Raw genomic sequence first — 27,114 nt, 5'->3', positions numbered from 1 at the left:
ACAACACATAATAATAAAAACTGTGGATTGCAGCAAGAAGAATATAGATATAAGTTAAATCAAATAAATTGTGCAACAAGAGAAAAAAAGTAGAGGTAATGTTTATTGGTTCAATGTCCATTCAGAAATCGGATGGCAGAGGGGAAGAAGCTGTTTCTTAATCATTGAGTGTCTGCCTTCAGGCTCCTGTACCTCCTCCCTGACGGTAGCAATGAGAAGAGAGCATGCCCTGGGTGATGGGGGTCCTTAATAACACTGGACATCAAATTTTTCTTAAAAGTGTTGCTTCTTCAGAATTTTTTTTGTTTATGATAGACTGCTTGAAGATGAACACAAATACAATTTCAGACTATTTGTATCATGTAGGAATTTGGAGAAGCAACAAATTAACTTTTATTGAATATAATGTGTTTAATTGCATAATGGTGCTGATGCTTTGCAATAGTTCAACTAAGTTAAAAATATTTTGTTAATCTTCTTATTGTCTCCATGGACAGTCTATACACGGCCCAGCCACAACTGGACACATTTTTGCACCTTGTTGTTGAATTCGGCAAGATCTGCAGCAGTACAGTGTCCCTCTAGCGATGGGCATTGCAGGAGATGTTGCATAGTTTGTGGCTCAGTTCCACATTCGCAAGTTGTCGGGCTGGATGTATATCCCCATTTGCTTAGTGACACTTTTGAACGACCTACACCAGTCCTAAGTCTGTTAAGGCACTGCCAGGTTGCCTAGTTGCAATTAGCTCCTGGGGGAAGGCTTTCATCCGGTGGAATTTCCATCGCTGGGGGTTGTTTGAGACTGGCGAGCCGGTCTTTCCACAAGGCGATGTGGGCTTCAGATGGGGTTGATTGTAATGGAACAACACTGTCCATGAAGCTCTTCCTTGACTTTAGGCGGCTGGGTGTAGGTGTATGACCATGTAGAGGGTGCCTCTCATCTGATGTTTGACAGACAAGATAGGGAACTTTTCAGCTTACACTGTGGCCAACATTTTAATTGACTTGAATTATAAATTGAAATGATAAGTATGGGAGAGTTCAAAAATTATATGTGATAGGGAAATTTCATTGTGATATTCATGATCAGCACACACCCAAGATACACCCAAAAGTATTCAGGAAGCAAAATCTTTGTTGTCCTGTGTAATGGATGACACCTTTTTGAGGTATCACTCCTTGAAAATGTCCTGGATGCTGGTGAGGCTAGTGCCAATGTTGGAGATGCCTTATTCCCAGTGCTGCCATCAGGAAGGAGGTACAGAAGCCTGAAGGCACACACTCAACAAACTACTTATTTAATTTAACTATTAAATAAATAAATAAATAAATAACCCCCCCCCCCCCGCTGTAATTCAGTTTGTTTCTATTATTATGTATTGCAGTGTACTGCTGCCACTAAGTTAACAAATTGCAGCGAGTGGAAATAAAAGGATCCTTTTCTGCTTGGCTGCCAGTGACTAGTGGTGCTCTGCAGGGGTCGGTGTTGGGACCACTTCTTTTTATGCTGTATATAAATGATTTAGATGATGGAATAGATGGCTTTGTTGCCAAGTTTGCAGATGATACGAAGATTGGTGGAGGGGCAGGTAGTGTTGAGGAAACAGGTAGGATGCAGAAGGACCTAGACAGATTAGGAGAATAGGCAAGAAAGTGGCAAATGAAATACAATGTTGAAAAATGCATGGTCATGCACTTTGGTAGTAGAAATAAACATGTGGAATATTTTCTAAACAGGAGGAAAATCCAGGAATCTGAGATTCAGAGGGACCTGGGAGTCCTTGTGCAGACCACCCTGAAGGTTAACTTGCAGGTTGATTCAGTGGTGAGGAAGGCAAATGCCATGTTAGTATTCAATTCAAGAGGTCTAGAATACAAGAGCAAGGATGTGATACTAAGGCTTTATAAGACACTGGTGAGGCCTCACCTTGAGTATTGTGAACAGTTTTGGGCCCCTCATCTTAGAAAAGATGTGCTGGCATTGGAGAGGGTCCAGAGGAGGTTCACAAGGATGATTCCAGGAATGAAAGGGTTATCATATGAGGAACATTTGATGGCTCTGGGTCTGTACTCACTGCATTTCGGAAGGATAAGCGAGGATCTCATTGAAACCTTTCGAATGTTGAAAGACCTAGACAGAGTAGATGTGGAAAGGATGTTTCCCATGGTGGGAGAGTCTAGGACAAGGGGACACAGCCTCAGGATAGAGGGGCACCTTTCGAAACAGAGATGCAGCAAAATTTCTTTAGCCAAAGGGTGGTGAATTTGTGGAATTTGTTGCCACATGCAGCTGTGGAGGCCGGGTCATTGGGTGTATTTAAGGCAGAGATTGATAGGTTCTTGATTGGACATGGCAACAAATGGTATGGGGAGTAAGGCGAGAACTGCGACTGAGGAGGAGATAGAAAAAAGGATCAGCCATGATTGACTGGTGGAGCGGACTTGATGGGCCAGATGGCCTAATTCTGCTCCTATGTCTTATGGTCTGAATTTCACGATATATGCCGGTGATATTAAACTGGATTCTGATTCTGACTGAGATCTCATTTGGATTCCTGACTTACTTGACTGACTTCCGAGGAGAACTTCCTTAGAATTCAGTCAGAGTTTTGAGTTTGAAATCCCAATCCCACTTTCTTACTAGAACATGAGAGATAGAAACAGGAGTAGGCGATTTGGCTCCTACAACTTTTAATAAGTTTATGGCTGCACTTTCCTGCACCAAACCCATATTCTTACATTCCCTTAGTAACTATCTATCTATTCCTCTGCCTTAAATGTACTCAGTATGTGAGCCTAATGTCTCCGCTATATAGAACATTACAAAAATTCACACCCTTGATCATGGTCACCTTTATCAAAGGAAGGCCAGTGTGAAGGCCTGTCTAATGCTGCTTTCAAAGAACTGTGTACTTGTACTCTCTTGTAACGGAACAGAGTTCTATTACACTCCCTAGAGCCCTTTCATTCATAGAGTAGGTCCAACCCTGGCTTAATTTTCCAAAATGCAACATGGGATCGTCAACATGGCTTTGTGTGTGGGAAATCATGTCTGACAAAGCTGCCAGAGTTGTTCAAAGAGGTAATCAGGAGAATGAATGAGGGCAGTTTGATGGATGTTGTCTATATGGGCTTTGGCGAACATTTTGACAAGGTCCCACATGGTGGGTTAGTATGGAACATGAGATCACAAGCAATCCATGAAGAATAGCCTAACTCAATTCATAACTAACTCGATGGTAGGAAGCAGAGCATGGTGGTGAAAAGTCCTGTCTCTGTCACGGTCCAGTCTGTTGACTCCTCATTTCAGTTAATTTCCTTTTCCCCGTGTTCTACAGGGCTCCTTGATTAGGGCACCAGATTTTCATCTGAACTAGCAGCATAAAAGCTCCAGCTTACATCTACTCCCTGCTGGTCCGTCTCCTGAGCAGGGCGGTAATGCATGTTCTGGGCTGCCAAAAATAGTGGACTCTAAATTGCTTCAGTGCCTAGGGTTGCTTTGTGAATACTGTTGTTTTCATGTCCAGCTGAGTTTAGCCATCCGCTTGCCGCTACTCCGAGTCAAGTTATGAATTGTCTGTCGTTGTTTGGGTTTGTCGTCTCGTGTCCAGCTGAATTTAGTCGTCCGTTTGCCGCTACTCCGAGTCAAGATACAAATTGTCTGTCGTTGTTTGGTTTTGTTGTCTCGTGTCCAGCTGGGTATTGCAGGTCGTTTGCCGCTGCTCCAAGCCAAGATACGAATTGTCTGTCTTTGTCTGGTTTTGTCGTCTCGTGTCCAAGTCCAAGTCCCAGCTCCGTGTCCGATTCTGAGTCCAAGTCCCGGCTCCGTGTCAGAGTCCGAGTCCCGGCTCTGCGTCCAAGTCCAAGTCCAGGTTCCGCGTCCGAGTCCAAGTCCAGGCTCCTCCAGTTCGTTGTTAAACGTTCACGTCCACGTAAGCACCTAATCCTCACTCTCCAGCCTCCCTGGCAACTATTAATAAACACACTTCTGTTAATGCTATCTACATGTCGGTGCCCTGCACTTGGGTCCGCTTCCAATGCCCCATTGTAACAGTCTCAAATTGGAGGCCCGTGACTAGTGGTGTACAACAGGGATCTGGATTGCTGTTGTTTGTGACCTATATCAATAATTTAGATGAGAATGTACAAGGCGTGGTTAGTAAATTTACAGGTGATATTGAAATAGGTGGAATCATAGGCAGTTGAATAAAGTTATCCAAAATTACATGGGGATCTTGGTCAGCTAAGTATGTGGCCTGAGGATTGGCAAATGGCATTTAATCCAGATACTGCATTTTGGGAAGTCAAAACAGGATAAAATTGGTACAGTGAATGGTAGTAGTGCGGTCATTCAAGTTGAGTATGATGTTCTCCTTTTAGTGGTTCGGGTTTTCTACTGGTGTGTCCTCAGGTAGCTATAGAGGCCAATCTAGGATCCACATATTCTGGTGCAGTGTACGCAAGAGTAAGTGGTGGCTGTGGTTAGTGATTAGGTCTTTTGGTTGTTCAGTCTCTCCTTTTGCACCTGCTGCTTGTTCTCTGCAGCATGGTAGAGATCATTCTTATGTAGCATAAGTCTCTCTTGAACAGATTTCCTCCAGGTCTTTCTGCAAAGTCTTCCAAGTTTTTAGGCGTAATGTTAAATTTCTTCAGGATAATTTCGATGTTATCTTTGAAGCATTTCCTTTGCTTACCAGGGACTCGTTGACCTTTCTTCTACTAGGAATGAAGGATCAGTTTGGGGAGATGCAAGTTAGGCATCTGGATGGCGTGACCTATTCATCAGAGTTGGTGTTGCTTTACTGTGGTGGAGGTGCTGTTCATGTTGGCCTCCTCCAGTACGCTGATGTTAGTGTGTCTGTCCTTCCAACTGATCCTCAAAATCTTTTGTAAGGATCTTTGGTGGGATTGTTCCTGGGTTTTCAGGTGTCTACTGTAGGAGGTCCATGATTCAGCTCCATATAGTAACATAGAATGGATAATTTCTCTACAGACCAAAAGTTTTGTTTGGACCTGTAGGTTGCAGTCTTCAAAGACTCTTTACTTTAATCTTGCATAGACTACACTAGCACTACTCAGATGATGGTTGATCTCTGAATTGATGTCTGTTTTTGAGGAGAGGATGCTGCCAAGGAAGGGATAGTGGTTTACATTTTCAAAGGCTAATATCGTCAACTTTCATGGAGGCCTGGATAAATGGCTGGTTGGGTGGTACGAGGGGTGATTGGTAAGTTTGTGGCCTAAGGTAGAAGGAGTCAATTTTAGAAAACCTAGCACATTTATTTTTCAACATAGTCCCCTCCTACAGTTACACACTTAGTCCAGCGGTCGTGGAGCATACGGATCTTGGACCTCCAGAAAGCGTCCACAGCAGGGGTGATTGATAAGTTTGTGGCCTAAGGTAGAAGGAAATGAGTTATTAACTTCAAGCTTTCTGCATAATCACTCAAAGCGTTGACCTACACGTGCATGTAACGAGAGATGTATAATTCATCTCCTTCTACCTTAGGCCACGAACCCATCTGTGGACACTTTCTGGAGGTCCAAGATCCGTATGCTCCATGACCGCTGGACTAAGTGTGTAAATGTAGGAGGGGACTATGTTGAAAGATAAATGTGCCAAATTTTCTAAAATTGACTCCTTCTACCTTAGGCCACGAACATATCAATCACCCCTTGTATATTCAAAACAATTCTCAGGGACCGATATACTTCGGCAAAGGCATTCAGGATCCATTGAAGGTGTCATGGAACAGAGGGTTCAAGGAGTACAGGTACCTATTTAGCTTAAAGTAGCATCACAGGTGGTGATGAGGGTGTTTGGACTGCTGACTTTCATCAGTCAGGGCATTAGAGTTGGGACATTATATTGCAATTGTATCAGATGTTGGTGATGCCACACTTTGAATACTGTGGTCACCCCATTTTCGGAAAGACATCATTAACCTAGAAAGAGTGTAAAGAAGATTTACAAAAAAGTTGCCAAGACTCAAGTGCCTGCTATATAGAGAGATTGGGCAGGCTAGAACATTATTCTTTGTGGTTGAGGAGACAGAGGGAAGAGTATAAAATCAGGAGGGGCACAGATAAAGAGGCACATGCAAACTTTTTTTTTTAAAAAGCAGAAAAAGAAACCAAATATTAGAGGACATACATTTAATGTTAAAAGGAGATGATTTACAAGAGACATGAGGGCATCTTCTTCATGCAAAGGGTGATGCATATAGGGAAAAAGCTGCCAGAGGAAGTAGTTTAGACAAGTACAATAATGACATTTAAAACAATTGGACAAGTATATAAAGAGAGAAAGGTTTAGAGGGCTAGGGGCCAAATGCCAGCGAACAGGATTAGTTTAGGTGGGAACCCTGGTGGGCATGGATGAGTTGGGCTGAAGTGCCTGTTTCCGTGCTGTATTTACTTATGATTGGTAAATTTGTTTGGGAGAGGTAGTTTGAGAAGGGATCTAGGAAGTACACTTAAATGGAAAATCAGGAGAACAAAGGGAGGATAGGGATTACTTTGGCAGATGAGGTAAAGGAGAATCCTCAGATTCTATAAGCACAGTGGATTCCGGCTAATTGGGCCATCCATTAATTCCGACAGCTGCTTATTTGGGACAATTCATAAAGAGCAAAAACTTATTGAGAAAATAACCAGGTTTCCCTTCATTTATTTGGGACACTATGCCACTTAAGTGTGGCAGGAGGCTGTTGTTGAATAGTTTCTAACTAGTGTCAGATGCGTGCACTTGTATGGCTGTTGGACATGACACCATGCTTAGAATGAACAGTTTCTAAATAGCATCAGTTGAGTGTGCTTGTGTTAAAAATGCAGTGATTTTTGTCACTGGTAGTTGGCAAGAATTAGGCAGTAAGACAATTCAGAACTGTGTTACTCACTGTGGTTTTAAGCATTCAGGCTTGGAGATGCCAGAAATGGCAGGGAGTGAAAATGAACAATTTCACTACTTCAACATGTTAGGAACTACGAAGAATTTGAAGGTATCGACAATCATCTTGAATGTTACAATAAGAATGAAGATTTGTAAAATGGAGATGTCGAAAATTGTATAAAGGCAGTCTATTATCTTACTAATATCTGTGCAGATTTTGTTCATTCACGGTCAAAAGAAAATGACATGGATGAATTCCTCCATAGATAAGTATTAGGAACTAATACAGTTTTATAGTACTGTAGTATTATCGATAGTGTTCTAATTTGTTCTGTATTTCATTTAAAATACATCATTTGTAACTCAGTTAAACAATAATTTATCTTTTTAAATACCTTTTTAGCTATTTCCATGCCACTTAATTGGGACAAAATGTACTGGCCCTGTGTTCCAATTGAACGTAATCCACTGTATATTGAGAGCAAAAGGGTAACCAGGGAGAGAATAAGGCCCCTAATGGTCAACATAGTTGTCTACATTAGAGTCAAAAGAGATGGTCAAGATTTTAAATGAGTGTTTCTTTTCTGAATTTACTATGGGATGATCATGGCAGCTACAGAATTGAGGAAAGAGTGTATTGAGTGTCTTGAAATATATCCATACAAAAGCAGAAGTCCTGGCAGTCTTAAAAATATATTAAGCAGAATAAATCCCAAGAGCTGATTGCTGTAAATTGCCCCAAGTGTATGGCTATGGTTCATCAGGAGTATGAGATTTGGTTTGTCACCTAAAACAATTGAAACTTCTATAGATGTACTGTGGAGAGCATTCTGACAGGATGCATCACCATCTGGTATGGAGGTAGGGGGCTCTACAAGAGTGAAAGAAGCTACGGAGAGTTGTAAAATTAGTCAGCTCCTTCATGGGTCCTAGCCTCCATAGTTATCCAAGACATCTTCAATGAGCAGTGCCTCAGAAAGACAGCATCCATTATTAAGGAACCCCCCCGCCCCCCTCCCCACCACCTCGCCTAGGACATGCCCTCTTCTCATTTTTACCATCAAGAAGGAGGTACAGGAGCCTGAAGGCACACACTCAGTGATTCAGGAACAACGTCTTCCCCTCTGCCATCGATTTCTAAATGGACATTGAACCAGTGAAGACTACCTCATTTTTTAATCATTTCTATTTTTTTGCACTATTATTCTTAATTGAACTATTATTTATGTGATTTATTTATTTATTCTATATTCATTATATACTGCATTGTACTGCTGCCGCTAAGATAGCAAATTTCATGACATATGCCAGTGCTATTAAACCTGATACTGAATTTGAGTGCTGGATCCGGGAGAAGGTGATGGGAATATGGGAAGAATAACATGGGATTAGTGTAAATGGGTGATTGACACTGGAATGAATTTGGTAGGTTCTCTTGCTGTGTTGCATAACTCTATAACTCTCTGTGATACTAACATCCAAATTTGTTTTAACATCAGCACTTTTCAACCTTATGTTAAAGAATATTCTGCCTTCTCTTTTTTTTTCTTGACAAAACGGATAACACATTTTCCATATGATATTGCATTTACCACTGAGCCTATCCATGTCCACAATGAAATGACTGGCCCCAAGGTCAGAATATGCCCAGCTATTCCAATCAGCAACCCCACATAGGTCCAATCAATTGGCTGCCAGTATCTTGAACCAGACTGAAAACAAATCTGTCATTTTTCAATGGAGGACAAATGACAAAAATTAAACTTTGTGCCTAGCTTGGTGACTACACGTACGTGGGAACCCATCAGAACACACTCACATTTCTGGGTAATTTTCCAACAAAAAGTACCTGTATTACATTAAGTTTTCCCCTAACTTTTCGATTGCTTTTCATCAACCCACTTATTTAAGATAATACACGAGGACTTGCCTGCTCCTGCGGTGGCGACCGGAATTCTCTTGTTTTCCTGGCAGTCTCTGCTGCAGTCATGTTGAAACACATCATGAGCTCACGGTAACGCTCCCGCTGATCTACCTGCATCCTATTAACAAATCTATCTGCAAATGAAGCAATCGATTCAACCCGGTGTCGCAGTTCACAGTCACAGAAGAACTGAAGAAGTTTGCACATCTATGTGAAGAAAGACAATTAATGAACACTTTAAAATTTAATCTGCTTAAGTGCAGCAAAGCTTATTAAATTGATGGCCTCATATAACAGAAAAATAAAAATAATCTGTGAATAATTTTAGTTATTTATATTCTTCCTTTAAAATTGACACTGGCTAAAAACATTATTGTATTGATTCCACAGAGCATTATTAATAAAAGATTAATGGTCAGAATCTTAATTTTTGCACCACATCTGTGGTTTAGCATTTATCGTTCAATTTATTACTGAATTTATTATGGTCATGTACACTGTTTAATCAGTGAGCTACACGTACACACACACACACAAACACACACTGAATTTCATTTCATACTGGTGTATATAACGATAAACTAATCTGTCTGATCTGTGTGGATGGTAAATTTCAACTGAACTGTGCAACAAATATCTCTCCCAAATAAAACTAATAAAGAAATAAAATAAGCTCAAATGTTTAAGGTTATACTAACATGCCAGATGAGAAAACACAAATTTTGGTGTTTTTTAAACTTTTTGTAGACATCTGACAACAACAAACTGAAATTGAGACTCACAGAGGCTATTGATTTTCATAAAAATAATCCTATCATATCTAAATAGATGTGGAAGTTTAAGAGCTGAGAAACATGCAAGTAACTAAATTAAGGACAAATTACTACTTCCTCATTTTTTCAAAAATTCAGTCACCTTGTAATAATTTTCAGGTTGCTTCAGGTCACTAGGGAAACATGATCCAATTCTTGTCACACTTATGTCCTGAACATAGTCATAGACTGATATTGCACAGAAACAGGTTTTACAAACCCCACTTGCCCATGCCAACACAAATATTGTCCCAAGCTAGTCAAAGTTTTCTTTGATTTGGCCATATCCCTCTAAACCAGTGGCTTTCAGCCTTTTTTATGCCATGGACTACTACCATTAAGCAAAGTGTCAGTGAACCCCAGGTTGGGAACCCCTGCTCTGAACTTTTCTTACATTTCAACCTGTCGAAATGTCTTGTAAATGATGTAGTTGTAGCCACCTCTACCACTTCCTCTGGTAGCCTATTCCATATACCCACCAGCCTCCGTGAGAAAACTTGTCCCTCAGGATACAGTTTGAATCTTTCCCCTCTCACTTTCAACCTGTCTCCTCTACTTACAAAATCCAGGCTAAGACCCCTGGGAAAAAGATATATGAAAACATTAAGGCATACGTAAACACAAGAGATTCTGCAATTGCTGAAATCTTGAGCAATACACACACACACACACACACACACACACAAAATATTGGAGGAACTCAGTAGGTCAGACAGCATCTATGGAAATGGAAGTTGATGCTTCCGGCTGATATCCTTCATCAGGACTGGAAAGGAACAGGGCAAAAGCCAGAATTAGAAGGTGGAGAGGGGGAAAGAATAAAAGCTGGATTGGTGATAGGTGAAACCAAGTGAGGGGCAAGGTACTACTGTGTGATCGAGAATCTCCGGAGGGTAGGCCCCAAATCCTCGGCTTTGGCCGTTGCTGGCGGCCGGGGCTGGGGTCGAAGTGCTCGGTGCTCGGTGTCGGAGGGCTGGTCAGAGGCTCGAAGTTTTCAGATGACTCAGAGTCAGACTGTGGTCAGGTGCTTCCAGGATGCTGCATCGGCAAGTTTGCGGTGCTGAAAGGCTCATGGCAGGGAGAGTTTTCTTCCTTCTCCCATCTGCATGAGATCATGGGACTTTCGAGAAACTTTGAACTATTTTTACCATGCCCATGGCCGTTCTTCATCAAATTATGGTATTGCTTGTACTGTTGTAACTGTATGTTATAATTATGTGGTTTTTGTCAGTTTTTCAGTCTGTCTTGTGTTTCTGTGATATCACACCAGAGGAACATTGTATCATTTCTTAATGCATGCATTACTAAATGACAATAAAAGAGGACTGCGTGTCCTCATAATCTAAAAAAAAGATAGGCAGCTGGGAGAGTGGGATGAAGTAAGACACTGGGAGGGGATAGCTGGAAGAGGTAAAGAACTAAAGAAGGAATCTAAGAGGAAAGGACAGTGGACCTTGGAAGAAAAGGAAAGAGGAGGGAAACCAGAGGGAGGTGATGAGCAGGAGTAAAGAGAAGAGCTGAGTGGGTAACTATAATGGGGAATGGAAAAAAAGGGGAAAGGGAAAAAAGGGGTGGGGGAGAGTGAGTGGGAGTAATTAACAGAAGTTAGAGAAATTGATGTTCACTTCATCAGCTGAATCATCTGCAGCTCAACATTAGGAAGACGAAGGAGATGGTGCTGCTTTAGGAAGACTAAGCCTTCATTGCTGTCTGATACTATTGGTGTGAGGACGTGGAAGTGGGGAGGACCTTCAAATACCTGGGGGTTTGCACCTGGATGACAGACTTGAGTGGTGCACCAACATGGAGGCTGTGTACAAGAAGGGCCAGAGTCGCCTCTATTTCCTGAGGAGACTGAGGTCCTTTGGAGTATGCAGGCCTCTCCTTCACATGTTCTACCAGCCTGGTGTCACCAGTACAATCTACTATGCAGTGGTGTGCTGGGGCAATGGCATCAACATGGGTGATGCTAACAGGCTCAATAAACTGATTGGAAAGGCTGGCTCTGTTATAGGAGTCAAACTGGACACACTGGAGGCTGTGGTAGAACAAAGGACCCTACGGAAAATCCTGGCAATTCAGGATAATGTTTCTCACCCTCTGCATGCCACCTTGGCTGAACAGAGGAGCACTTCTAGTAATAGACTAAGACAACTGCGGTGCTCCAAAGAGTGATATATGAGGTCATACTTACCTTCGGCCATCAGGCTCTATAATGAGTTAACCCATAGCCAGGGAAGTGACAACCCCCACCCCTGTTAAACTGCTTATGGTAACTTATTTTTTCTTCTTTCTACTTCTATTCTAATATTTATATCTGTGCACTTGTAATGCTACTGTGACACTGTAATTTCCTTTGGGATCAATAAAGTACCTATCCATTGTGGCAGTAGACGAGGCCATGGACATGCATATCAGGATAGGAATGGGAATTTTAATTGAAATGAATAGCCACCAGGAGATCTTTTGTGGGGGGAAAGAGCAGAAGTGCTCAGCAAAGCGGTCCCCCAATCTGCTGAGATCCACCTGCCTGATGGATCTCATCTGTACCTCTCATGATTTTATAAATATCTATAAGGTCACCCTCTCAGCCCTGTTCACTCCAGAGAAGACAATCCCAGCCTATTCCGTCTCCCTCACAACTCCAGTCCCTGTAACGTACACTCAGCGTCCACTTGCTCGCTGATCAAGTTTCTAACCAACCACTCAGGTGGAGCAACCCAATGCACAAAAGTATGCAGATATGGTCAAGAGGTCCAGTTGTTGTTTAGTCCAAACATTAGAATGGGGAAAATATGTGATCTAAGACCAGAACTGAACATAATATTCCAGGTGCCATGTCACTGTCTTGTTCAGCTATAACATGGTGTCCCAGTTCTTGTACACACTTCCGTGCCCAATAAGGTAATCATGTGTACTTGTTTAATTTGTTTAACTGTTTTGCCACTTTCTGGGAGTTATGAACTTGTACAACCAAATCTTTCTGTTTTACAATAATCCCTCAAGCCCTGCCATTCACTATGTATGTCTGTTCCTGGTTTAACTTCCCAAAATGCATGACTTTTTACTTGTCCAAGTAAAATTCCACTTGTCAGTCCATCTCTCCCCTTTCCAGTTGATCTAGATCCTGTTGTAACCTTGGACAACCTGTTTCACCGTATACCGCATACTAATTTTGGCGTCATCCACAAGTTTACCAGTCTTGTCACCGATATCCTCATCTAATTATTAATATAGATGACAAACAACATCACTGATCACAGGCCTGCACCTGAAAACAAATTGCCCAACTTCTAATTTCTTCCATCAAATCAATTTTGTATCCAGTTGGCTAAGGTACCTTGGATCTGATGTGATCTAACTATGCAGGACCTTGTCAATGACTTCTCCAATATATATAGACCACATTTACCACCATGTCCTTGTCAAACTCTTCAAAAACCTCAGATCAAATTCAATGAGACACAATTCCCCATGCATAAAGCCATGCTGACGTCCCCAATCAGTCCTTGCCTTTCCAAATGCAGCTGCACTCTGTCTCCCAGAATCCCCTACATTAACCTTCCCATAGCTGATAGTCAGCTCACCAGCTGTAGTTCCCTAACTTGTCCTTGCAACCCTCCTTAAATAAGGGAACAAAATTAGCCACCCTCCAGTCATTCAGTACCTCAGCCACGGCAAAAGATATTGCGAATATGTTGACCAGAGCCCCTGTAACTTTTTCGCTGGCTTCCTACAATGTCCTATCTGATCAGGCCCAAGAACTTAATATGCCTTAAGACCACTAGCATCTCCTCTTTTGTAATGTAGATATGCTTAATGTATCACTTTTCATTTCCTTTAATTGCTTAGCCTCTGTAATACATGGTAAATATAAATGAGAAATATTTATTTAACTCCTCACTTATTTCCTGTGGCTCTAGATATTGATGGCCACATGGACCCTTAGGGGAACCTATTCCCTCCCTAGTTACCCTTTTACTCTTAAGATATTTAATTGAATCTGCTAGAACTTTCCTTTGCCAAAGCTATCTCATGTTCGATTTTTGTCCTCCTGATTTTTTAAGCATACTCCTGTATTTTTTACACTCCTCAAGAGGCATTTGTTCCCAGTCACCTATACTTGACATACACAACTTTCTTTTTCCTTACTGTTGCTACAAATCCCCCTTCTGAAATCCTGCTAGCCTTGCCTTTCACTCTAGCAGAAATACGTTGGACCTGAATTCCCACCATTTTATATTCGACTTTCTGAAAGTCTATCTTGCTAGACATCCCTTTATCGTAAGCAGCCTCCCCCAAACAACCTTTGCAAGTTCCTGTCTGATGCCCTCAAAATCTCACCAGTTTAGGACTTCAACTGGTGGACGAATCCTATGGATTTCCATATCTATTTAAAAACTAACAGAATTATGGTCACTGGTCCCAGAAGTTCTCCCCCACTGATACTTCTTATGTGTAGTTGCTCAAGATACCTGTAGTATCATGGGAGCAATCATCATTAGGTACCCTGTCATGTTTTTGGCTGAATGATTTAAAAACCATCAGCTAAAATAATTGCAATACCTACGTATCTAACTTAGTAAAAAATGAACTTGCATTTCTGAAACACTATTTCTGAAGGGGTTATGCCCTCTTTTCACTGCCATCATCAGGCAGGAGGTAATGAAACCTGGAGTCCCACACCATTAGGTTTAGGGTCAATCCACTCACGAGGATGCCAAATCCCATCCATCCATCCAGCATCCTCTTTGACATTCTGCCATCAGGCAGGGGACTCCGATGCATAAAGACAAAAACGGTCAGGGTGAGAAACAGTTTCTTCCCTCAGGCCATTAGGCTTCTGAACTCCACGCCACATTGCATTCGAAATCTCATCAGATAATTTGGAATGTACCTTACAATTTCTAATTTACACACTTTACTTTGTTTATCTCTACATAATTCATCTGTAGATTTAATTCTCACTTTCCCAAGTTATTGTGTGCTATCTGTGTGTTATGTGCACAACTGTGCTTTACACCCTGATCTGGAGAAACATTGTAATGTTTGGTGGTATACGTGTATATAGTTAAATTACAATACACTCGACTTGACTTGAATTATTTTCCTAAACCCATCAGGTTCTTGAACTTATCTGCGGAGTTCTAACCCAACCTTCGTAATGGAAATCTACGACCACCTTTTGGGCTACCATGAGCTTGTCTTCAATTGTTTATTTTTGCACTAAGGTCTTGCTTTTGCAGACATTTGTTTCTACTGTGTGATATAATTTTATATATATTTTAGGTATAACCTACGTATGATTTATATTCTGTGTATTGCCCTCACCCAAGTGCCTGTTATGGTGCTCAGGCAAGTTTTTCATCAGTATTGCACCAGAGTAGTGCACATGACAATAAACTCAATTTGATGAAATCGTTAAGTATAAACTTCAGTGATTATCTAGTGGCTAAGTGCCGAGCTCTGTATCATTGGATATATATGAAATGCAAGATTCTTGATGTAGTATGGAAAAGAGGGATAATTTTTAGTCTGCAGCTTCCCAAATTAAATGTTCAGGTAAAGCCACTAGTATCTGTCACAGGATTTACTCCTTTATATTGGTGAGCACTGAAACTTGATCATTATTCTCACCACAAAATCCATGCCATCAAAGCCGAGGGTCCAAAGATTTAATGAAAGATAAAGTAACAATATTTTCTCATGAACAATATATTTCTTACCTGTAATTTGACAGACTCTGGCAGCTTCATCTGCAGAAGTCCTTCCTCCAGCTCCTCCTCCTTGACGACTTCTCCGTCCACAGTCTTAGCTTCTTTGGGCTCCTCTGACTCTTGTTCATCATTCTCTCCTTCTTTTACTTCCTCCTCTTCCCCCTCCCCCTCCCCCTCCCCCTCCCCAGTGGCTGCCGGCACTGGTTCTTCCTTAGCGTCCTCAGTTTCTGCTTTTTCAATTTCTTCTTTGACCTCAACAAACACATTAGGTTCGATCATCTTCAGTATGTGTTTCACATCTTCGTCATCAAAGACGCCCATAATGAGGAGAGTGCTCACAAGTTTTAGCACTGGGACAAACTGGAATTCCACGCTGCCGCCAACGGGATCTCTCGTATGCTGTCCACCGTCTTGGACAGCCTCAGTCAACATGTTAATTGCCTTTGTTTTAAGAACATCTAACGGGATCTCAGGGCTGAACTGGTAACGATCATCACTAGTGCCAACAAACGACAGAGATGCAAAATGGAGAGGAGGTCTCAAACATGTGGAAACTCCCACACCAGGCAGGCCGTGTACGTTGTTCTCATATGGAATCAATGTGATTTGCTTGGTTTCTTCAGTCATAGGGACAATAAACTCATTGTTCATCATGAGTCGAGATCGCTTGGCCGACTCCAGATGCACGCTAATGAGTAGATCATAATAGCCACTACGTAGAAGGCCTGATATGTACGTGTTCTCAATGGTGTAGAGTAGCTGAAATTCATCAACATGGCTACAAATGGCATGGGCAACACGGTTGTTGCCCAATGCACAGACAGCACAGTACAGTAGCAATGTGTGGTAGTGAAATTTCAATAGGTCGTTGTGTTCAGACAGCTCCAAGATGTCAATACATCTGCAAGAAAATATTGAAAAACATGTAGAGTACATTAAAGCTTGTTTAGGCTAATGAACCATTCAGAATTGAAGTTGTTTTACACACCATAAACAATCACTTGCTAACCTGTTTTCCTCAGGAATATGTAGTGCCATCATGGTAACTGGGTCAACGCACTCGACCACCCAGCCGTGCCGTTCACTGATGCGTCCAGTCTCTGCGACCAAGAAGTCGTTTGGCATGCGACTCCAGACTACCGGTGTAATCATCTGGACATCCAGTCGGGGAGGGCACTGAGGGCTGGTATTCTTCCGTTCACTCTTAAACATAGCTGCTGACATGGGCATAATATTCTGCAAAATGCAAAGGGAAAATATCATTATTCACTTGTAATACATTTGCATAAGAAACAGGAGCAGGTGTCAATTAAATTTCTCTGGAGCTACGAGAACTGAGTCCAACTACAGCTCCTGTCTGACCATATAACGCAGTTGAAGCTGCTGCTGGGCTCACTATAGAGCATCCAAGATTCAAGAATTGTTTCACTGGTTGGTCATGTCATAAGTATGGAAAGAAAGGAGATAGGCAACATAGTCATACTTTATTGATCCCGAGGGAAATTGGTTTTCGTTACAGTTGCACCTTAAATAATTAAATACTGATAAAACCATAAATAATTAAAAAGTAATATGTAAATTATGCCAGGAAATAAATCCAGGACCAGCCTATTGGCTCAGGGTGTCTGACCCTCCAAGGGAGGAGTTGTAAAGTTTGATGGCCACAGGTAGGGATGACTTCCTATGGACGCTCTGTGTTGCATCTCGGTGGAATGAGTCTCTGGCTGAATGTACTCCTGTGCCCAACCAGTACATTATGTAGTGGATGGGAGACATTGACCAAGATGGCATGCAACTTGGACAGCATCCTCTTTTCAGACACCACCGTCAGAGAGTCCAGTTCCATCCCCACAACATCACTGGTCTTACGAATGAGTTTGTTGATTCTGTTGGTGTCTGCTACCCTCAGCCTGCTGCCCCAGCACACAACAGCAAACATGATCGTACTGGCCACCACAGACTTGTAGAACATCTTCAGCATTATCCGACAGATGTTAAAGGACCTCAGTCTCCTCAGGAAATAGAGATGGCTCTGACCCTTCTTGTAGACAGCCTCAGTGTTCTTTGACCAGTCCAGTTTATTGTCAATTCGTATCCCCAGCTATTTGTAATCCTCCACCATGTCCACACTGACACCCTGGATGGAAACAGGAGTCACCGGTGCCTTAGCCCTCCTCAGGTCTACCACCAGCTCCTTAGTCTTTTTCACATTAAGCTGCAGATAATTCTGCTCACACCATGTGACAAAGTTTCCTACCGTAACCCCAGGAAGGACGGTAAGTGCAAGCAGGTAATGCACCTCTGGTTATTCATAACATGGAGCAGATGTAGGAAGATAGAACAACTGAAGGGGTGGCTAAAGAACTCGTGCAGGAGCGAGGGCTTCAGGTGTGTGGGTCATTGGGATCTCCTCCACAGCAGGGTGACCTTACAAAGAGGACAGGTTTAACCCAAACTGGATGCGTATCTTTGTATCATCTTTGCAGAGGTTTGCTTGTTCTATTCAAAAAGATTTAAACCAATGCAGCAGAGGCTGAGACCCAGAAAGACAGAGTAGCAGTTGGACAGAATATCTCATATGTAGGAAATAGAAAAGGACAGTCCAGTGAGACTGGAAGGGTAGCAAGTGAGAGTCATTAGATCCCATCACATTTGCTTTAATGCAAGAGGATTCAGAAGTAAGTAAGATGAGATGGATGCATGGGTCAGTATCTCAAATAATGTTACTGCAGTCACAGAAAGACAGACATGATTGGCAGCTTAACACTTCAGATATGACGTAGGGCAATGCTAAAGAGAGATAGTCACATTCCTGATTTGGGAGAACATGACAGCAGTATCTAGAGAGGGATTGTAAATGAAGCCATATGACTAGACTATGGAAAGAAGAGAGGGGCGATCACATTTCCAGAACTGTACTGTGCAAATTAGAGGACGAGATAGTTGAGCAAACCTCAGAAAGATGAAAGAAAAAGTGTTATAGTAGTGGGGAATTTAAACTTTCCCAATATTGAATGGGACAGCCTTTGTGCTGGGAGCCCACAGGGAGCATATTTTGTTATGCATCAAAGGAAGTTTTTTTTTGGGATAACATGTACAGAGTCCTGCAAGAAACTATCTTATCCTGGCAGGTAGTGGAAGTGCCAGTAGCTTTTATGACTGAAAGTCTGTGCCCAGAGTTGTACTACAGGGATCGGTACTGGAACCCCTAGAGTTTGCGACATATATCAATTTGGATGTGAACGTGATTAGTTAGTTTATGGATGGCATGTTGGTGATGTTTGGATTATGTGGAAAGTTGTCCAATGTTAGAGCTGTAAAATTGGGTGGAGCAGTGGCAAAAGGCATTTAATTCTAACTACTGCTAGGTGATGCATTTCGGGAAGGCAGACAGCGTAAGGGCATATACAGTAAAGTGTAAGATGCAAAGGAATATTGTTGAACAGTGGATTGAAGTCTATAGCTCCCCGCAAGTGTTAACACAGTTTGACTTGGTGGTGAAGGGAGTACGTGACATGCTTGCTGTTATAGGTTGAGACATAAGATATAAAAGCTAGGATGTTATTTGCAACTTCACAAAACATTAGCTGGACCACAGTTGGAGGATTGTGTGCAGTTCAAGTTGCCACACTACAGGAAGGATTAGGTTGAACTGTAGAGAGTGCAGAGGAGATTCACCAGACTTTACTTATGATGGGTTTTCTTTCCTTGGAACTAAGGTGGCTAAGAGATTTATAAAATTCTAAGGAGCAACCAAATTGTAGGCGTAAGAATCTTTTTCCCATGGGGTATTAGGGGTACCAAAGACAAGAGGGCGTAAGTTTAGCTTGAGGGGAAGGAGTTTTAAAGGGGTTTGGGGGGGAGTTTTGTTCTTACAGTGTGGGGTTATCTGGAACTTGCTATCAGAGGAAATCGTAGGGTCAGATAAAATAATTACATTTAGACTAGCACTGGGATAAGCAGGGCTTAGAAGATACAGAGTGCAAGTGGACAATAGATGGACATTAAGGTTGGCATGGATGTGGTGGGCCAAAGGGCTCGTTTCTGGGCAGTACACGTCTATAAAGGAGGCTTCAACAATACTTCCTTTCTCAACCACAGCAGGATGTAATGTGTACATGCCAAAGTCGAGGCTGAAATATTTGCAGCCCTGTTTAGCCGGAAGTGCCAAGTGAATGGTCCAGAGAAACACAAGGGTCTGCAGTTGCTGGAACCCGTAGCAAAAAAACACAATTGCTGGAGGAACTCAGCAGGTCATGTTGCATCTGTGGAAAGAAATGGAGAGTTGAGGTTTTGGGTCAAGATCCTTCACCTGGACTGAAAGATGGAGGGGAGATAGTCAGCATAAAGATGTGCAGGGGAGGGGTGGGGCAAAAGTTGACAATTGGTAGGTGGATCTACGTGAAGACTGGTGGTAGTTAGATGGAGGAGGGAAGACTGGAAAGTGCAATGGAGGCTGTAAGGTGATGAGTGGAGGCAGCACAGGGCTACAGATGATGGAAACTAATATGACTGGTAGGTGGAGGAAATGAGGGAGTTGGGTTGGGCAGATGCCAATGTGTACTGCCCTCTGTCAGAGAGGTTTATATTGTTTAGGTCAGTATGGATGAGTTAGACCAATGCATACTTCTAGACAGGTGGTTCCAGTACAGTTACAATGTTTGCCACCCAGTCACATATGCAAGGGGCATGGGGGAAGGAGAGGATGAATGAGGAAAGGTGAATTACTCTGCTTTCAGGATGGGGGTAGGAGGGGAAACAATGAGGATCAAAGGAATACACACGGTGCAGTGTCTAGAATGACAAGGCTATGCAATACCCTCAAAGGAACACAGTTTAGTCTAACATTTAGTCAACTACCTGGGGAATTTATTTTTAAAATTTCCTTTTTTTAAAACCAGCACACAAATATAGAATAAAACATCTTTTTTTTGTTGAGTTGGATTGATCCCAAAGCAGTATAAATGATAATAAGGAAAGTTGAGAATTATAGAGTCATATAACATGGAAACAAGCCTTTGGTCCAACATGCCTACCTGAGCTAGTCCCATGTCCTACCTCACTCCCTTATCATTCTAGGCACCACACCATCTGAACTCCCTTTCCCTGTGTTTGGCCCATACTCCTCTAAATCTTTCCTAACATCTATTCCTCCATAAGTATTTTAAATATTGTAATTGTACTCAGCTCTACTAATTCCTCTGGCAGCTCATTCCATATTCCCACCTCTCTCTGTATGGAAAAACTTGCCCCTCAGATTCTTTCAAAGTCTTTTCCCTCGCACCTTAAGTTTATGCTCACTACTTTTAGACTCCCCTATGCTGGGAAAAAGACCTTGACCTTTCAACTTATCTACTCCCCTCATGATTTTATGTACCTTTAAAAGGTCACTCCTCAACCTCCTTGGCTATCCACCTCTCCTAACTCAAGCCCTCCAGTCCTGGTAACATCTTTTCCTGCATCCTTTCCAGTTAATGATACCCTCCATATACAGCAGCCGGGCAACCAGAACAGCACACAATACTGCAAAGTTTAAAGTTCAAAGCTCAAGTTCAAAGGAAGCTTCATTATCAATCTAAACATATGTCTACATATACTACCTTGAGATTCATTTTCTTGCAGGCATTTACAATAGAATTGTAAAGCAATACAATAGAATTTATGAAACACTGTACGTAAACTGACAAATAGCCAATGAGCAAAAGAAGACAAAGTATGCAAATAAAAAAAATACTGAGAACTTGAGTTGTAAAGAGTCCTTGAAAGTGAGTCCATAGGTCGTACAATCACTTCAGAGTTGTAGTGAGTGAAATTATCAATGGCAGTTTAGGATCTTGATGGTTGTAGGGTAATATCTGTTCCTGAGCCCAGTGGTTTGGAACCTAAGGCTTATGTACCTCCTGCCCATTTGTAGTAGTGGCAAGATAGCATAGTGTGGATGGTGGGGGTCTTTGATGATGGATGTTGCTTTCCTATGGTAGTAGTCCATCAGCATTCATTTCAAGAGGACTAGAATATAAAAGCAAGGATGTAATGATGAGGCTTTATAAGACATTGGTCAGACTGCACTTGGGAGTATTGTTAACAGTTTTGGGCCCCTTATCTAAGAAACGACCTGCTGGAATTGGAAAGGGTCCAGAAGAGGTTCACGAGAATTATTCCAGGAATGAAAGGGTTAATGTATGAGGAGCATTTGATGGCTTTGGGCTTGTACTCACTGGAGTTTTGAAGAATGAGGGTTTTCTAATTGAAACCTATCGAATATTGAAATGCCTAGATAGAGTGAATGTGGAGAGGATGTCTCCTACAGTGGGGGAGTCTACGACCAGAAGGAACACTCACAACACGCTGGAGGAACTCAGCAGGTCGGGCAGCAACCGTGGAAACGATCAATTGACGTTCCGGCCCGAAACGCCGATTAATCGTTTCCACGGATGCTGCCCGACCTGCTGAGTTCCTCCAGCATGTTGTGAGTGTTGCTTTGACCCCAGTATCTGCAGATTATTTTGTGTCTACAACCAGAAGGCATAGGCTCAGAATAGAGGGTCATCGCTTCAGAACAGAGATGAGGAGGAACTTCTTTTGCCAGAAGGTGGTGAATCTGTAGAATGTATTGCCACAAACAGCTGTGCTAGCCAAGTCATTGGGTACATTTAAAGCAGAGGTTGATAGGTTCTTGATTAGGAACGGCGTCAAAGGATATGGGTAGAAGACAGGAGAAAGGTGTTGAGAGGGATAATAAATCGGCCAAGGTGGAATGGAGGAGCAGACTTGATAAGCTAAATGGCCTAATTCTACTCCTATGTCTTATGGTCTTCTGGTCCACGTAAACATTTTCAATGGTGGGCAGGACATGCCTGTGATATACTGGACTGTATCCACAACATTCTGTATAACTTTCCATTCCTGGGCATTGGTGGTTCCATACTAGGCCAGTTAAGATACTCTCCACTGTGCTTCTACAAAAGTTTGTCACAACTCTTGGTGACGTGCCAGATCGATGCAACCATCTAAGAAAGTAGAGATGAAGCCTTTGCTTTCTTCGTGTTGGCACTTACAGGCACAATATGTGCTGGTTGCAGGACAGATCTTCTGATACGATAACACCAAGGAATTTCAAACTACTGACCTTCTCCACCTCCAATCCAATAATGAGGACTGGCTCACAGGCCTCCTGGTCCTTCCTCCTGTGGTCAATAATCAACTCTTTGGTTTTGTTGTCGTTGAGTAAGAGGTTGCTGTTGTTATGACGCCACTCAACCAGATTTCCGATCTGCCTCCTATAGGCTGATTTGTCACCACCTTTGATTCAGCCAATGAGAGTGGGGTCAAGAGTAGACCTAGATACTGCATTGGAGCTGTACACAGCCTCACAATTATATAAGTATGAAGTGAGTAAAGCAAGGGGCCTTAAGCACACAACCTTGGGTGCACCTGTACTGATGGTGATTATGGAGGAGTTGTTGCTGCCAACCTGAACTCACTGGGATCTGACTGGTGAGAAAATAGAATATCCTGTTACACAGGGAAGTATCAAGGCCCAGGTCTTGGAGCTCAGTGATGAGTTTTGAAGGGATGATAGCGTTGAATATTGAGCTGTGGTCAATGAAGAGCAGCCTGATATGTGCATCTTCATTGCCCAGGTGTTTCAGAGCTGACTGAGGAGCCAATGAAATGACACCTGTTTTTGACCTGTTAAAACGGTAGGCAAATTACAGCAGATCTAGGTCACTCCTCAGGCAGGAGCTGATATGCTTCACGAACAACCCCTCAAAGCACTTCATCACAGTGGATGTAAGTGCCACTGGATGACTGTCATTGAGGCAGGTTATCATATTCTCCTTGGGCATGGGCATGCTTGAAGCTGGTGATATGTCAGACCTGCTGAAGCAAGCAGTGGAAGATGTCCGTGAACATTCCAGCCAGTTGATCAGACTTAGTGCTCTGATCATCCAAAATAACAAACATCCTCATCCTCTTCTCACGGTGGCCTTTGGGGTAAACGTTGTGAGGCAGATCTTTGAACATGACTTACTGGTGGAGTTTTCCCCACAGACCGCAGTACAGGAACAGGTGTCAACTAGAGAAGAAGGGGATTAATCTCCCTCTCTGCCATGCTGTAAGGAGATACTTGTGTTGTTCTTCACAGGTCAGGGAGGTGGGCCAACATGAAGAGGTGAAATATATTTATCGCCGTTGCATTCAGAGCACTGGATGACTGCATTACAGTCCTGTGCCCGGTGGCTGGTTGAAGAATAACAGTGGAAACATATGGAGTATTCTTTACGGAAGGCCCTTCGCTCCTCTGGAGGTCTCTCCCTGACACCTCTACACTTCCAGAGATGGTGTGGTTTCCGATGTAGAGAGCACCGTTTCTTAGGATCTTCAGACATTTTAGAATATCCTTTTGGACAGCGCTGCCGACCTCAGTTTTGTGCACCATGACAAGGCCTCGAACAGGTTTCTCTGATTTAAGTGGTGGTGAGCTAGAGTTGGTCATGATGAAGCTGTGGTTGTTCCTCATTTTTGTTTCAGTCCAGAGGAAACTAGAAAAGAAGAAGGGTGGGAAGCTGACTTCCTTTTTCCAGTTTGCATATAGTAAACTCTTACATCTATTTCTCCTGCAGACTAAATAGGGGAGTTTCCCTAAGTACGAATTCTTCATGCAGACCAAGGTGAGACAAGCCACATAAGTAGCTTGCGGCTTTGGCTGTCTCCACCTCCAATAGCAGGCCTCCTGGCTCTCAGAGAAGTTGGTGCTTCCTGTGACAAATCTTTGAGAAGGACTGGAGTTTGTTGAAGGGAGCAGTCTCCATTGCCTCTGCAGATCCGTAGCACTCTTCCAATCTTTGCCACACTAAAGTGAGTGCAGCGCTGGGGTGTTAGATGTGAACTGACTTTAACCTGCTTGCATGCTCAGCAGACTTGGGTCCAAAGCACTTCACCAGCAGGTCGAGCTTTTCACCAGCTTGAGGTTGACATCTTTGGTGGCATTGGAGAATGTGAACTTCCAAGCCCAGTAATTTTCCGGCTTATCATCAAATTTGGTGAGTCTGGCTGTCAGCAGGTCACGACAGGCTAGGAACCTCGCAAGATCTGACACATTGTGATTAGGTTGTGGTTCATTGGGGGGTGTGGTACACTTTACCAGAAGGTAAGCATCACCACCTGTGTTATGCGATGGTATGTAGGAGCCTTGAGCATGTGAGGGAGGGGGTCTCTGTTCTGTCTCATTTGGGTAAAAGGTGTTGAGTTGCGGGGTGTTTTCCCGTGGAAGAGGAGCCCACCCCTTTCAGTCTTGATTGTCTGGCCTAAGTCTTCAGTGTCTGCTGGCAGGTGGGTATGTGCATAAGCAGACTGGTCTTGAATATACTTCATAGTTCTCGGCTAAATGACATGGTGAGTTTGATCTAACATTGTCATTGTTAGCTAGCTGCTCCATGTCTGCCTCAAAGATTTTGGCCTTGGTTAAAGCCTCCTCCACCTCCTTTTCATACTGTAGTGCCTCTGATATGGCTGTCGGTTTTCTCAATGTTTAATTCAACCCATCTCACTTTAACAGCAATTTCTCTTTCTGTAAATGATGCCCTGGCTAGTGGTGCTTCAGCCCTCCAGCGCCACCATACTTGCCACGGATCCGTTAAGACTGTCTAGGTAATCTAGGTGAACTTACTGAACACACTGATCTGGTTTCAAGCCTCCTCTTCTTTGTTGTCGACACTGACCTGGATTCAAAGCTTCTTTTCTCTGTGCCAACATTTTAACTTCCTGTCATGCAGGAGTTCGCAGATTCAATATCTTATCCACTGCGGATGGAATTACCATTGAGAGTTGACTTTTTACTATTCTGCCCTCGCTCAAGTGTTTTACCCACTTTCTTAAACTAGACAGATAGATAACGCCAGTCCCGGCATAGTTGTAGTTGAAGGCAGTTTTATTATTCACCAACGCGTTACAATATGCAAGGAGCCAGTGTAAAAAGACAGTACTTCTCGGCATTCTAACAGAAGGCAGATTCAGATATTGACTGAAATCCCTTCAACTTCTAACAAGTGCTTCTAACGAATGAATATACAAGTGATTACATAACAGCCAATCTGATGACTAAAGCTTAACAACGCGATGAATAATCAACAACAGCTGTGAACTTACATTTATGCAATAAGATCTAGTAATTAGAATTAAAACAACAAACCATATCAGGAAAGACCCAGGAAGAGTATAACAGTGACAACACTACCCAATGACCTGTATTCATTCAGGTCCTCTGATGAGTCCTTGAAAACAAGTCCTTAAATCCACTGATTCAAAGCAGTCCCAAAGCCGTTCCTCTGCCTCCCTTTACCATCTCTCTGTTGTCCTTACCTCTGGTGCCTCTCTTAAAACTACCTATATGCAGGAAGGAGGAAAACAGCCAAACTTCCCAAAATACGATCAATGGATGGAATGGTAGGCATTCCTGATGGAAGTGTAGCAGTGATCAAGTGTATTGGGTCTCTGGTGCTGCAGGTGAGGCACTGATGGTAGTTGGGCGGAGATTTTTTCAAGCTAGCCTGAACGAAGAGCCCAGCAAGGGTGTGAAATGCAATAGGGACAGCAGTTTCTTGTTTGTTAACCATAGCACTTAATATATGGAGTGCTAGCTTGACATTAGTCTTTGGCAGTATGTAAACTGCATGGTCCAAGTGCAGTCTCTCCAACGACTTGTACAGTTAATATCACCTGGTGTTACAACCCTAATGCTTTTGCAGCCACTGTATCCAAGACCTACCTATATTCAATATTGTTTAATGTCATTTCCAGTACACAAGTGTAAAGGAGAACAAAATAATTGTTAAGCAACACACATCAAAGTTGCTGGTGAACGCAGCAGGCCAGGCAGCATCTCTAGGAAGAGGTACAGTCGACGTTTCAGGTCGAGACCCTTCGTTGGGTCTCGGCCTGAAACATCAACTGTACCTCTTCCTAGAGATGCTGCCTGGCCTGCTGCATTCACCAGCAACTTTGATGTGTGTTGCTTGAATTTCCAGCATCTGCAGAATTCCTGTTGTTTGCGTTTTCAAAATAATTGTTACTCCAGATTCGATGCAGCCCCCCAAAAAATCACAATAAGATAAAAACACAATAATAGTAATAATATTATTAATATAAATACATGAAATAGCTCATATACATAGATTGACTGTATGTCCATAAATGACACGAGGCTCCGTAATAGAGGCATCAGTACATATTTGGTCCTCTAATTCTCACTGACAATTGGGAGATCTATAGTATAATCCCATGAAAGTGATCACCCCCTTCTTATTTCTGGGATCCACCCACATAACCTCATGAGACAATTCCCCAAGAACACCTTCTAAACATTGTCATAATAGTCCCCCAAATCGCTTACACTCACCTCAAGCATGCCTGTGGTATCTGTATCTGCATCCTTACCCCAGAACATTGAGCTGCTAGCCCTGCCCATCCCTCAACCCTACTGCTGTAACTAATACATTAAGATACGAGAGGTGATTGACAAGTTCGTGGCCGAAGGTAGAAGGAGTCAATTTTAGAAAATTTAGCACATTTATTTTTCAACATAGTCCCCTCCTACATTTGCACACTTAGTCCAGCTGTCATGGAGCACACGGATCTTGGACCTCCAGAAAGTGTCCACAGCAGAGGTGATTGATAAGTTCATGGCCTAAGGTAGAAGGAGATGAGTTATACATCATGGGACAGGAGGCCTAGGGAGAAAGAAAAGGGGGGGGGGAGCCCATAGGA

General features: G+C 42.6%; 1 protein-coding gene across 5 annotated transcripts in view; it reads right to left on the bottom strand.

Moving 5' to 3' along the window:
• LOC140203840 (ryanodine receptor 1-like) overlaps positions 1-27,114 on the bottom strand; it is a 575,532-nt gene that overhangs the window by 358,911 nt on the left and 189,507 nt on the right. For all 5 annotated transcript variants that reach the window (XM_072269965.1, XM_072269967.1, XM_072269966.1 and 2 more), the window contains exons 34-36: positions 16,355-16,581; positions 15,355-16,246; positions 8,823-9,023 (exon numbers count right to left, since the gene is read on the bottom strand). In XM_072269965.1, coding sequence (XP_072126066.1) covers positions 8,823-9,023; positions 15,355-16,246; positions 16,355-16,581 — 1,320 coding nt within the window. The remainder of the gene's footprint in view (positions 1-8,822; positions 9,024-15,354; positions 16,247-16,354; positions 16,582-27,114) is intronic.

This window comes from Mobula birostris, chromosome 10 (assembly GCF_030028105.1).
Source record: "Mobula birostris isolate sMobBir1 chromosome 10, sMobBir1.hap1, whole genome shotgun sequence".
Lineage (NCBI taxonomy): Eukaryota > Metazoa > Chordata > Chondrichthyes > Myliobatiformes > Myliobatidae > Mobula > Mobula birostris.
Note: the sequence above shows the minus strand (reverse complement) of the source record. Positions and strands in the feature narration are given on the sequence as shown.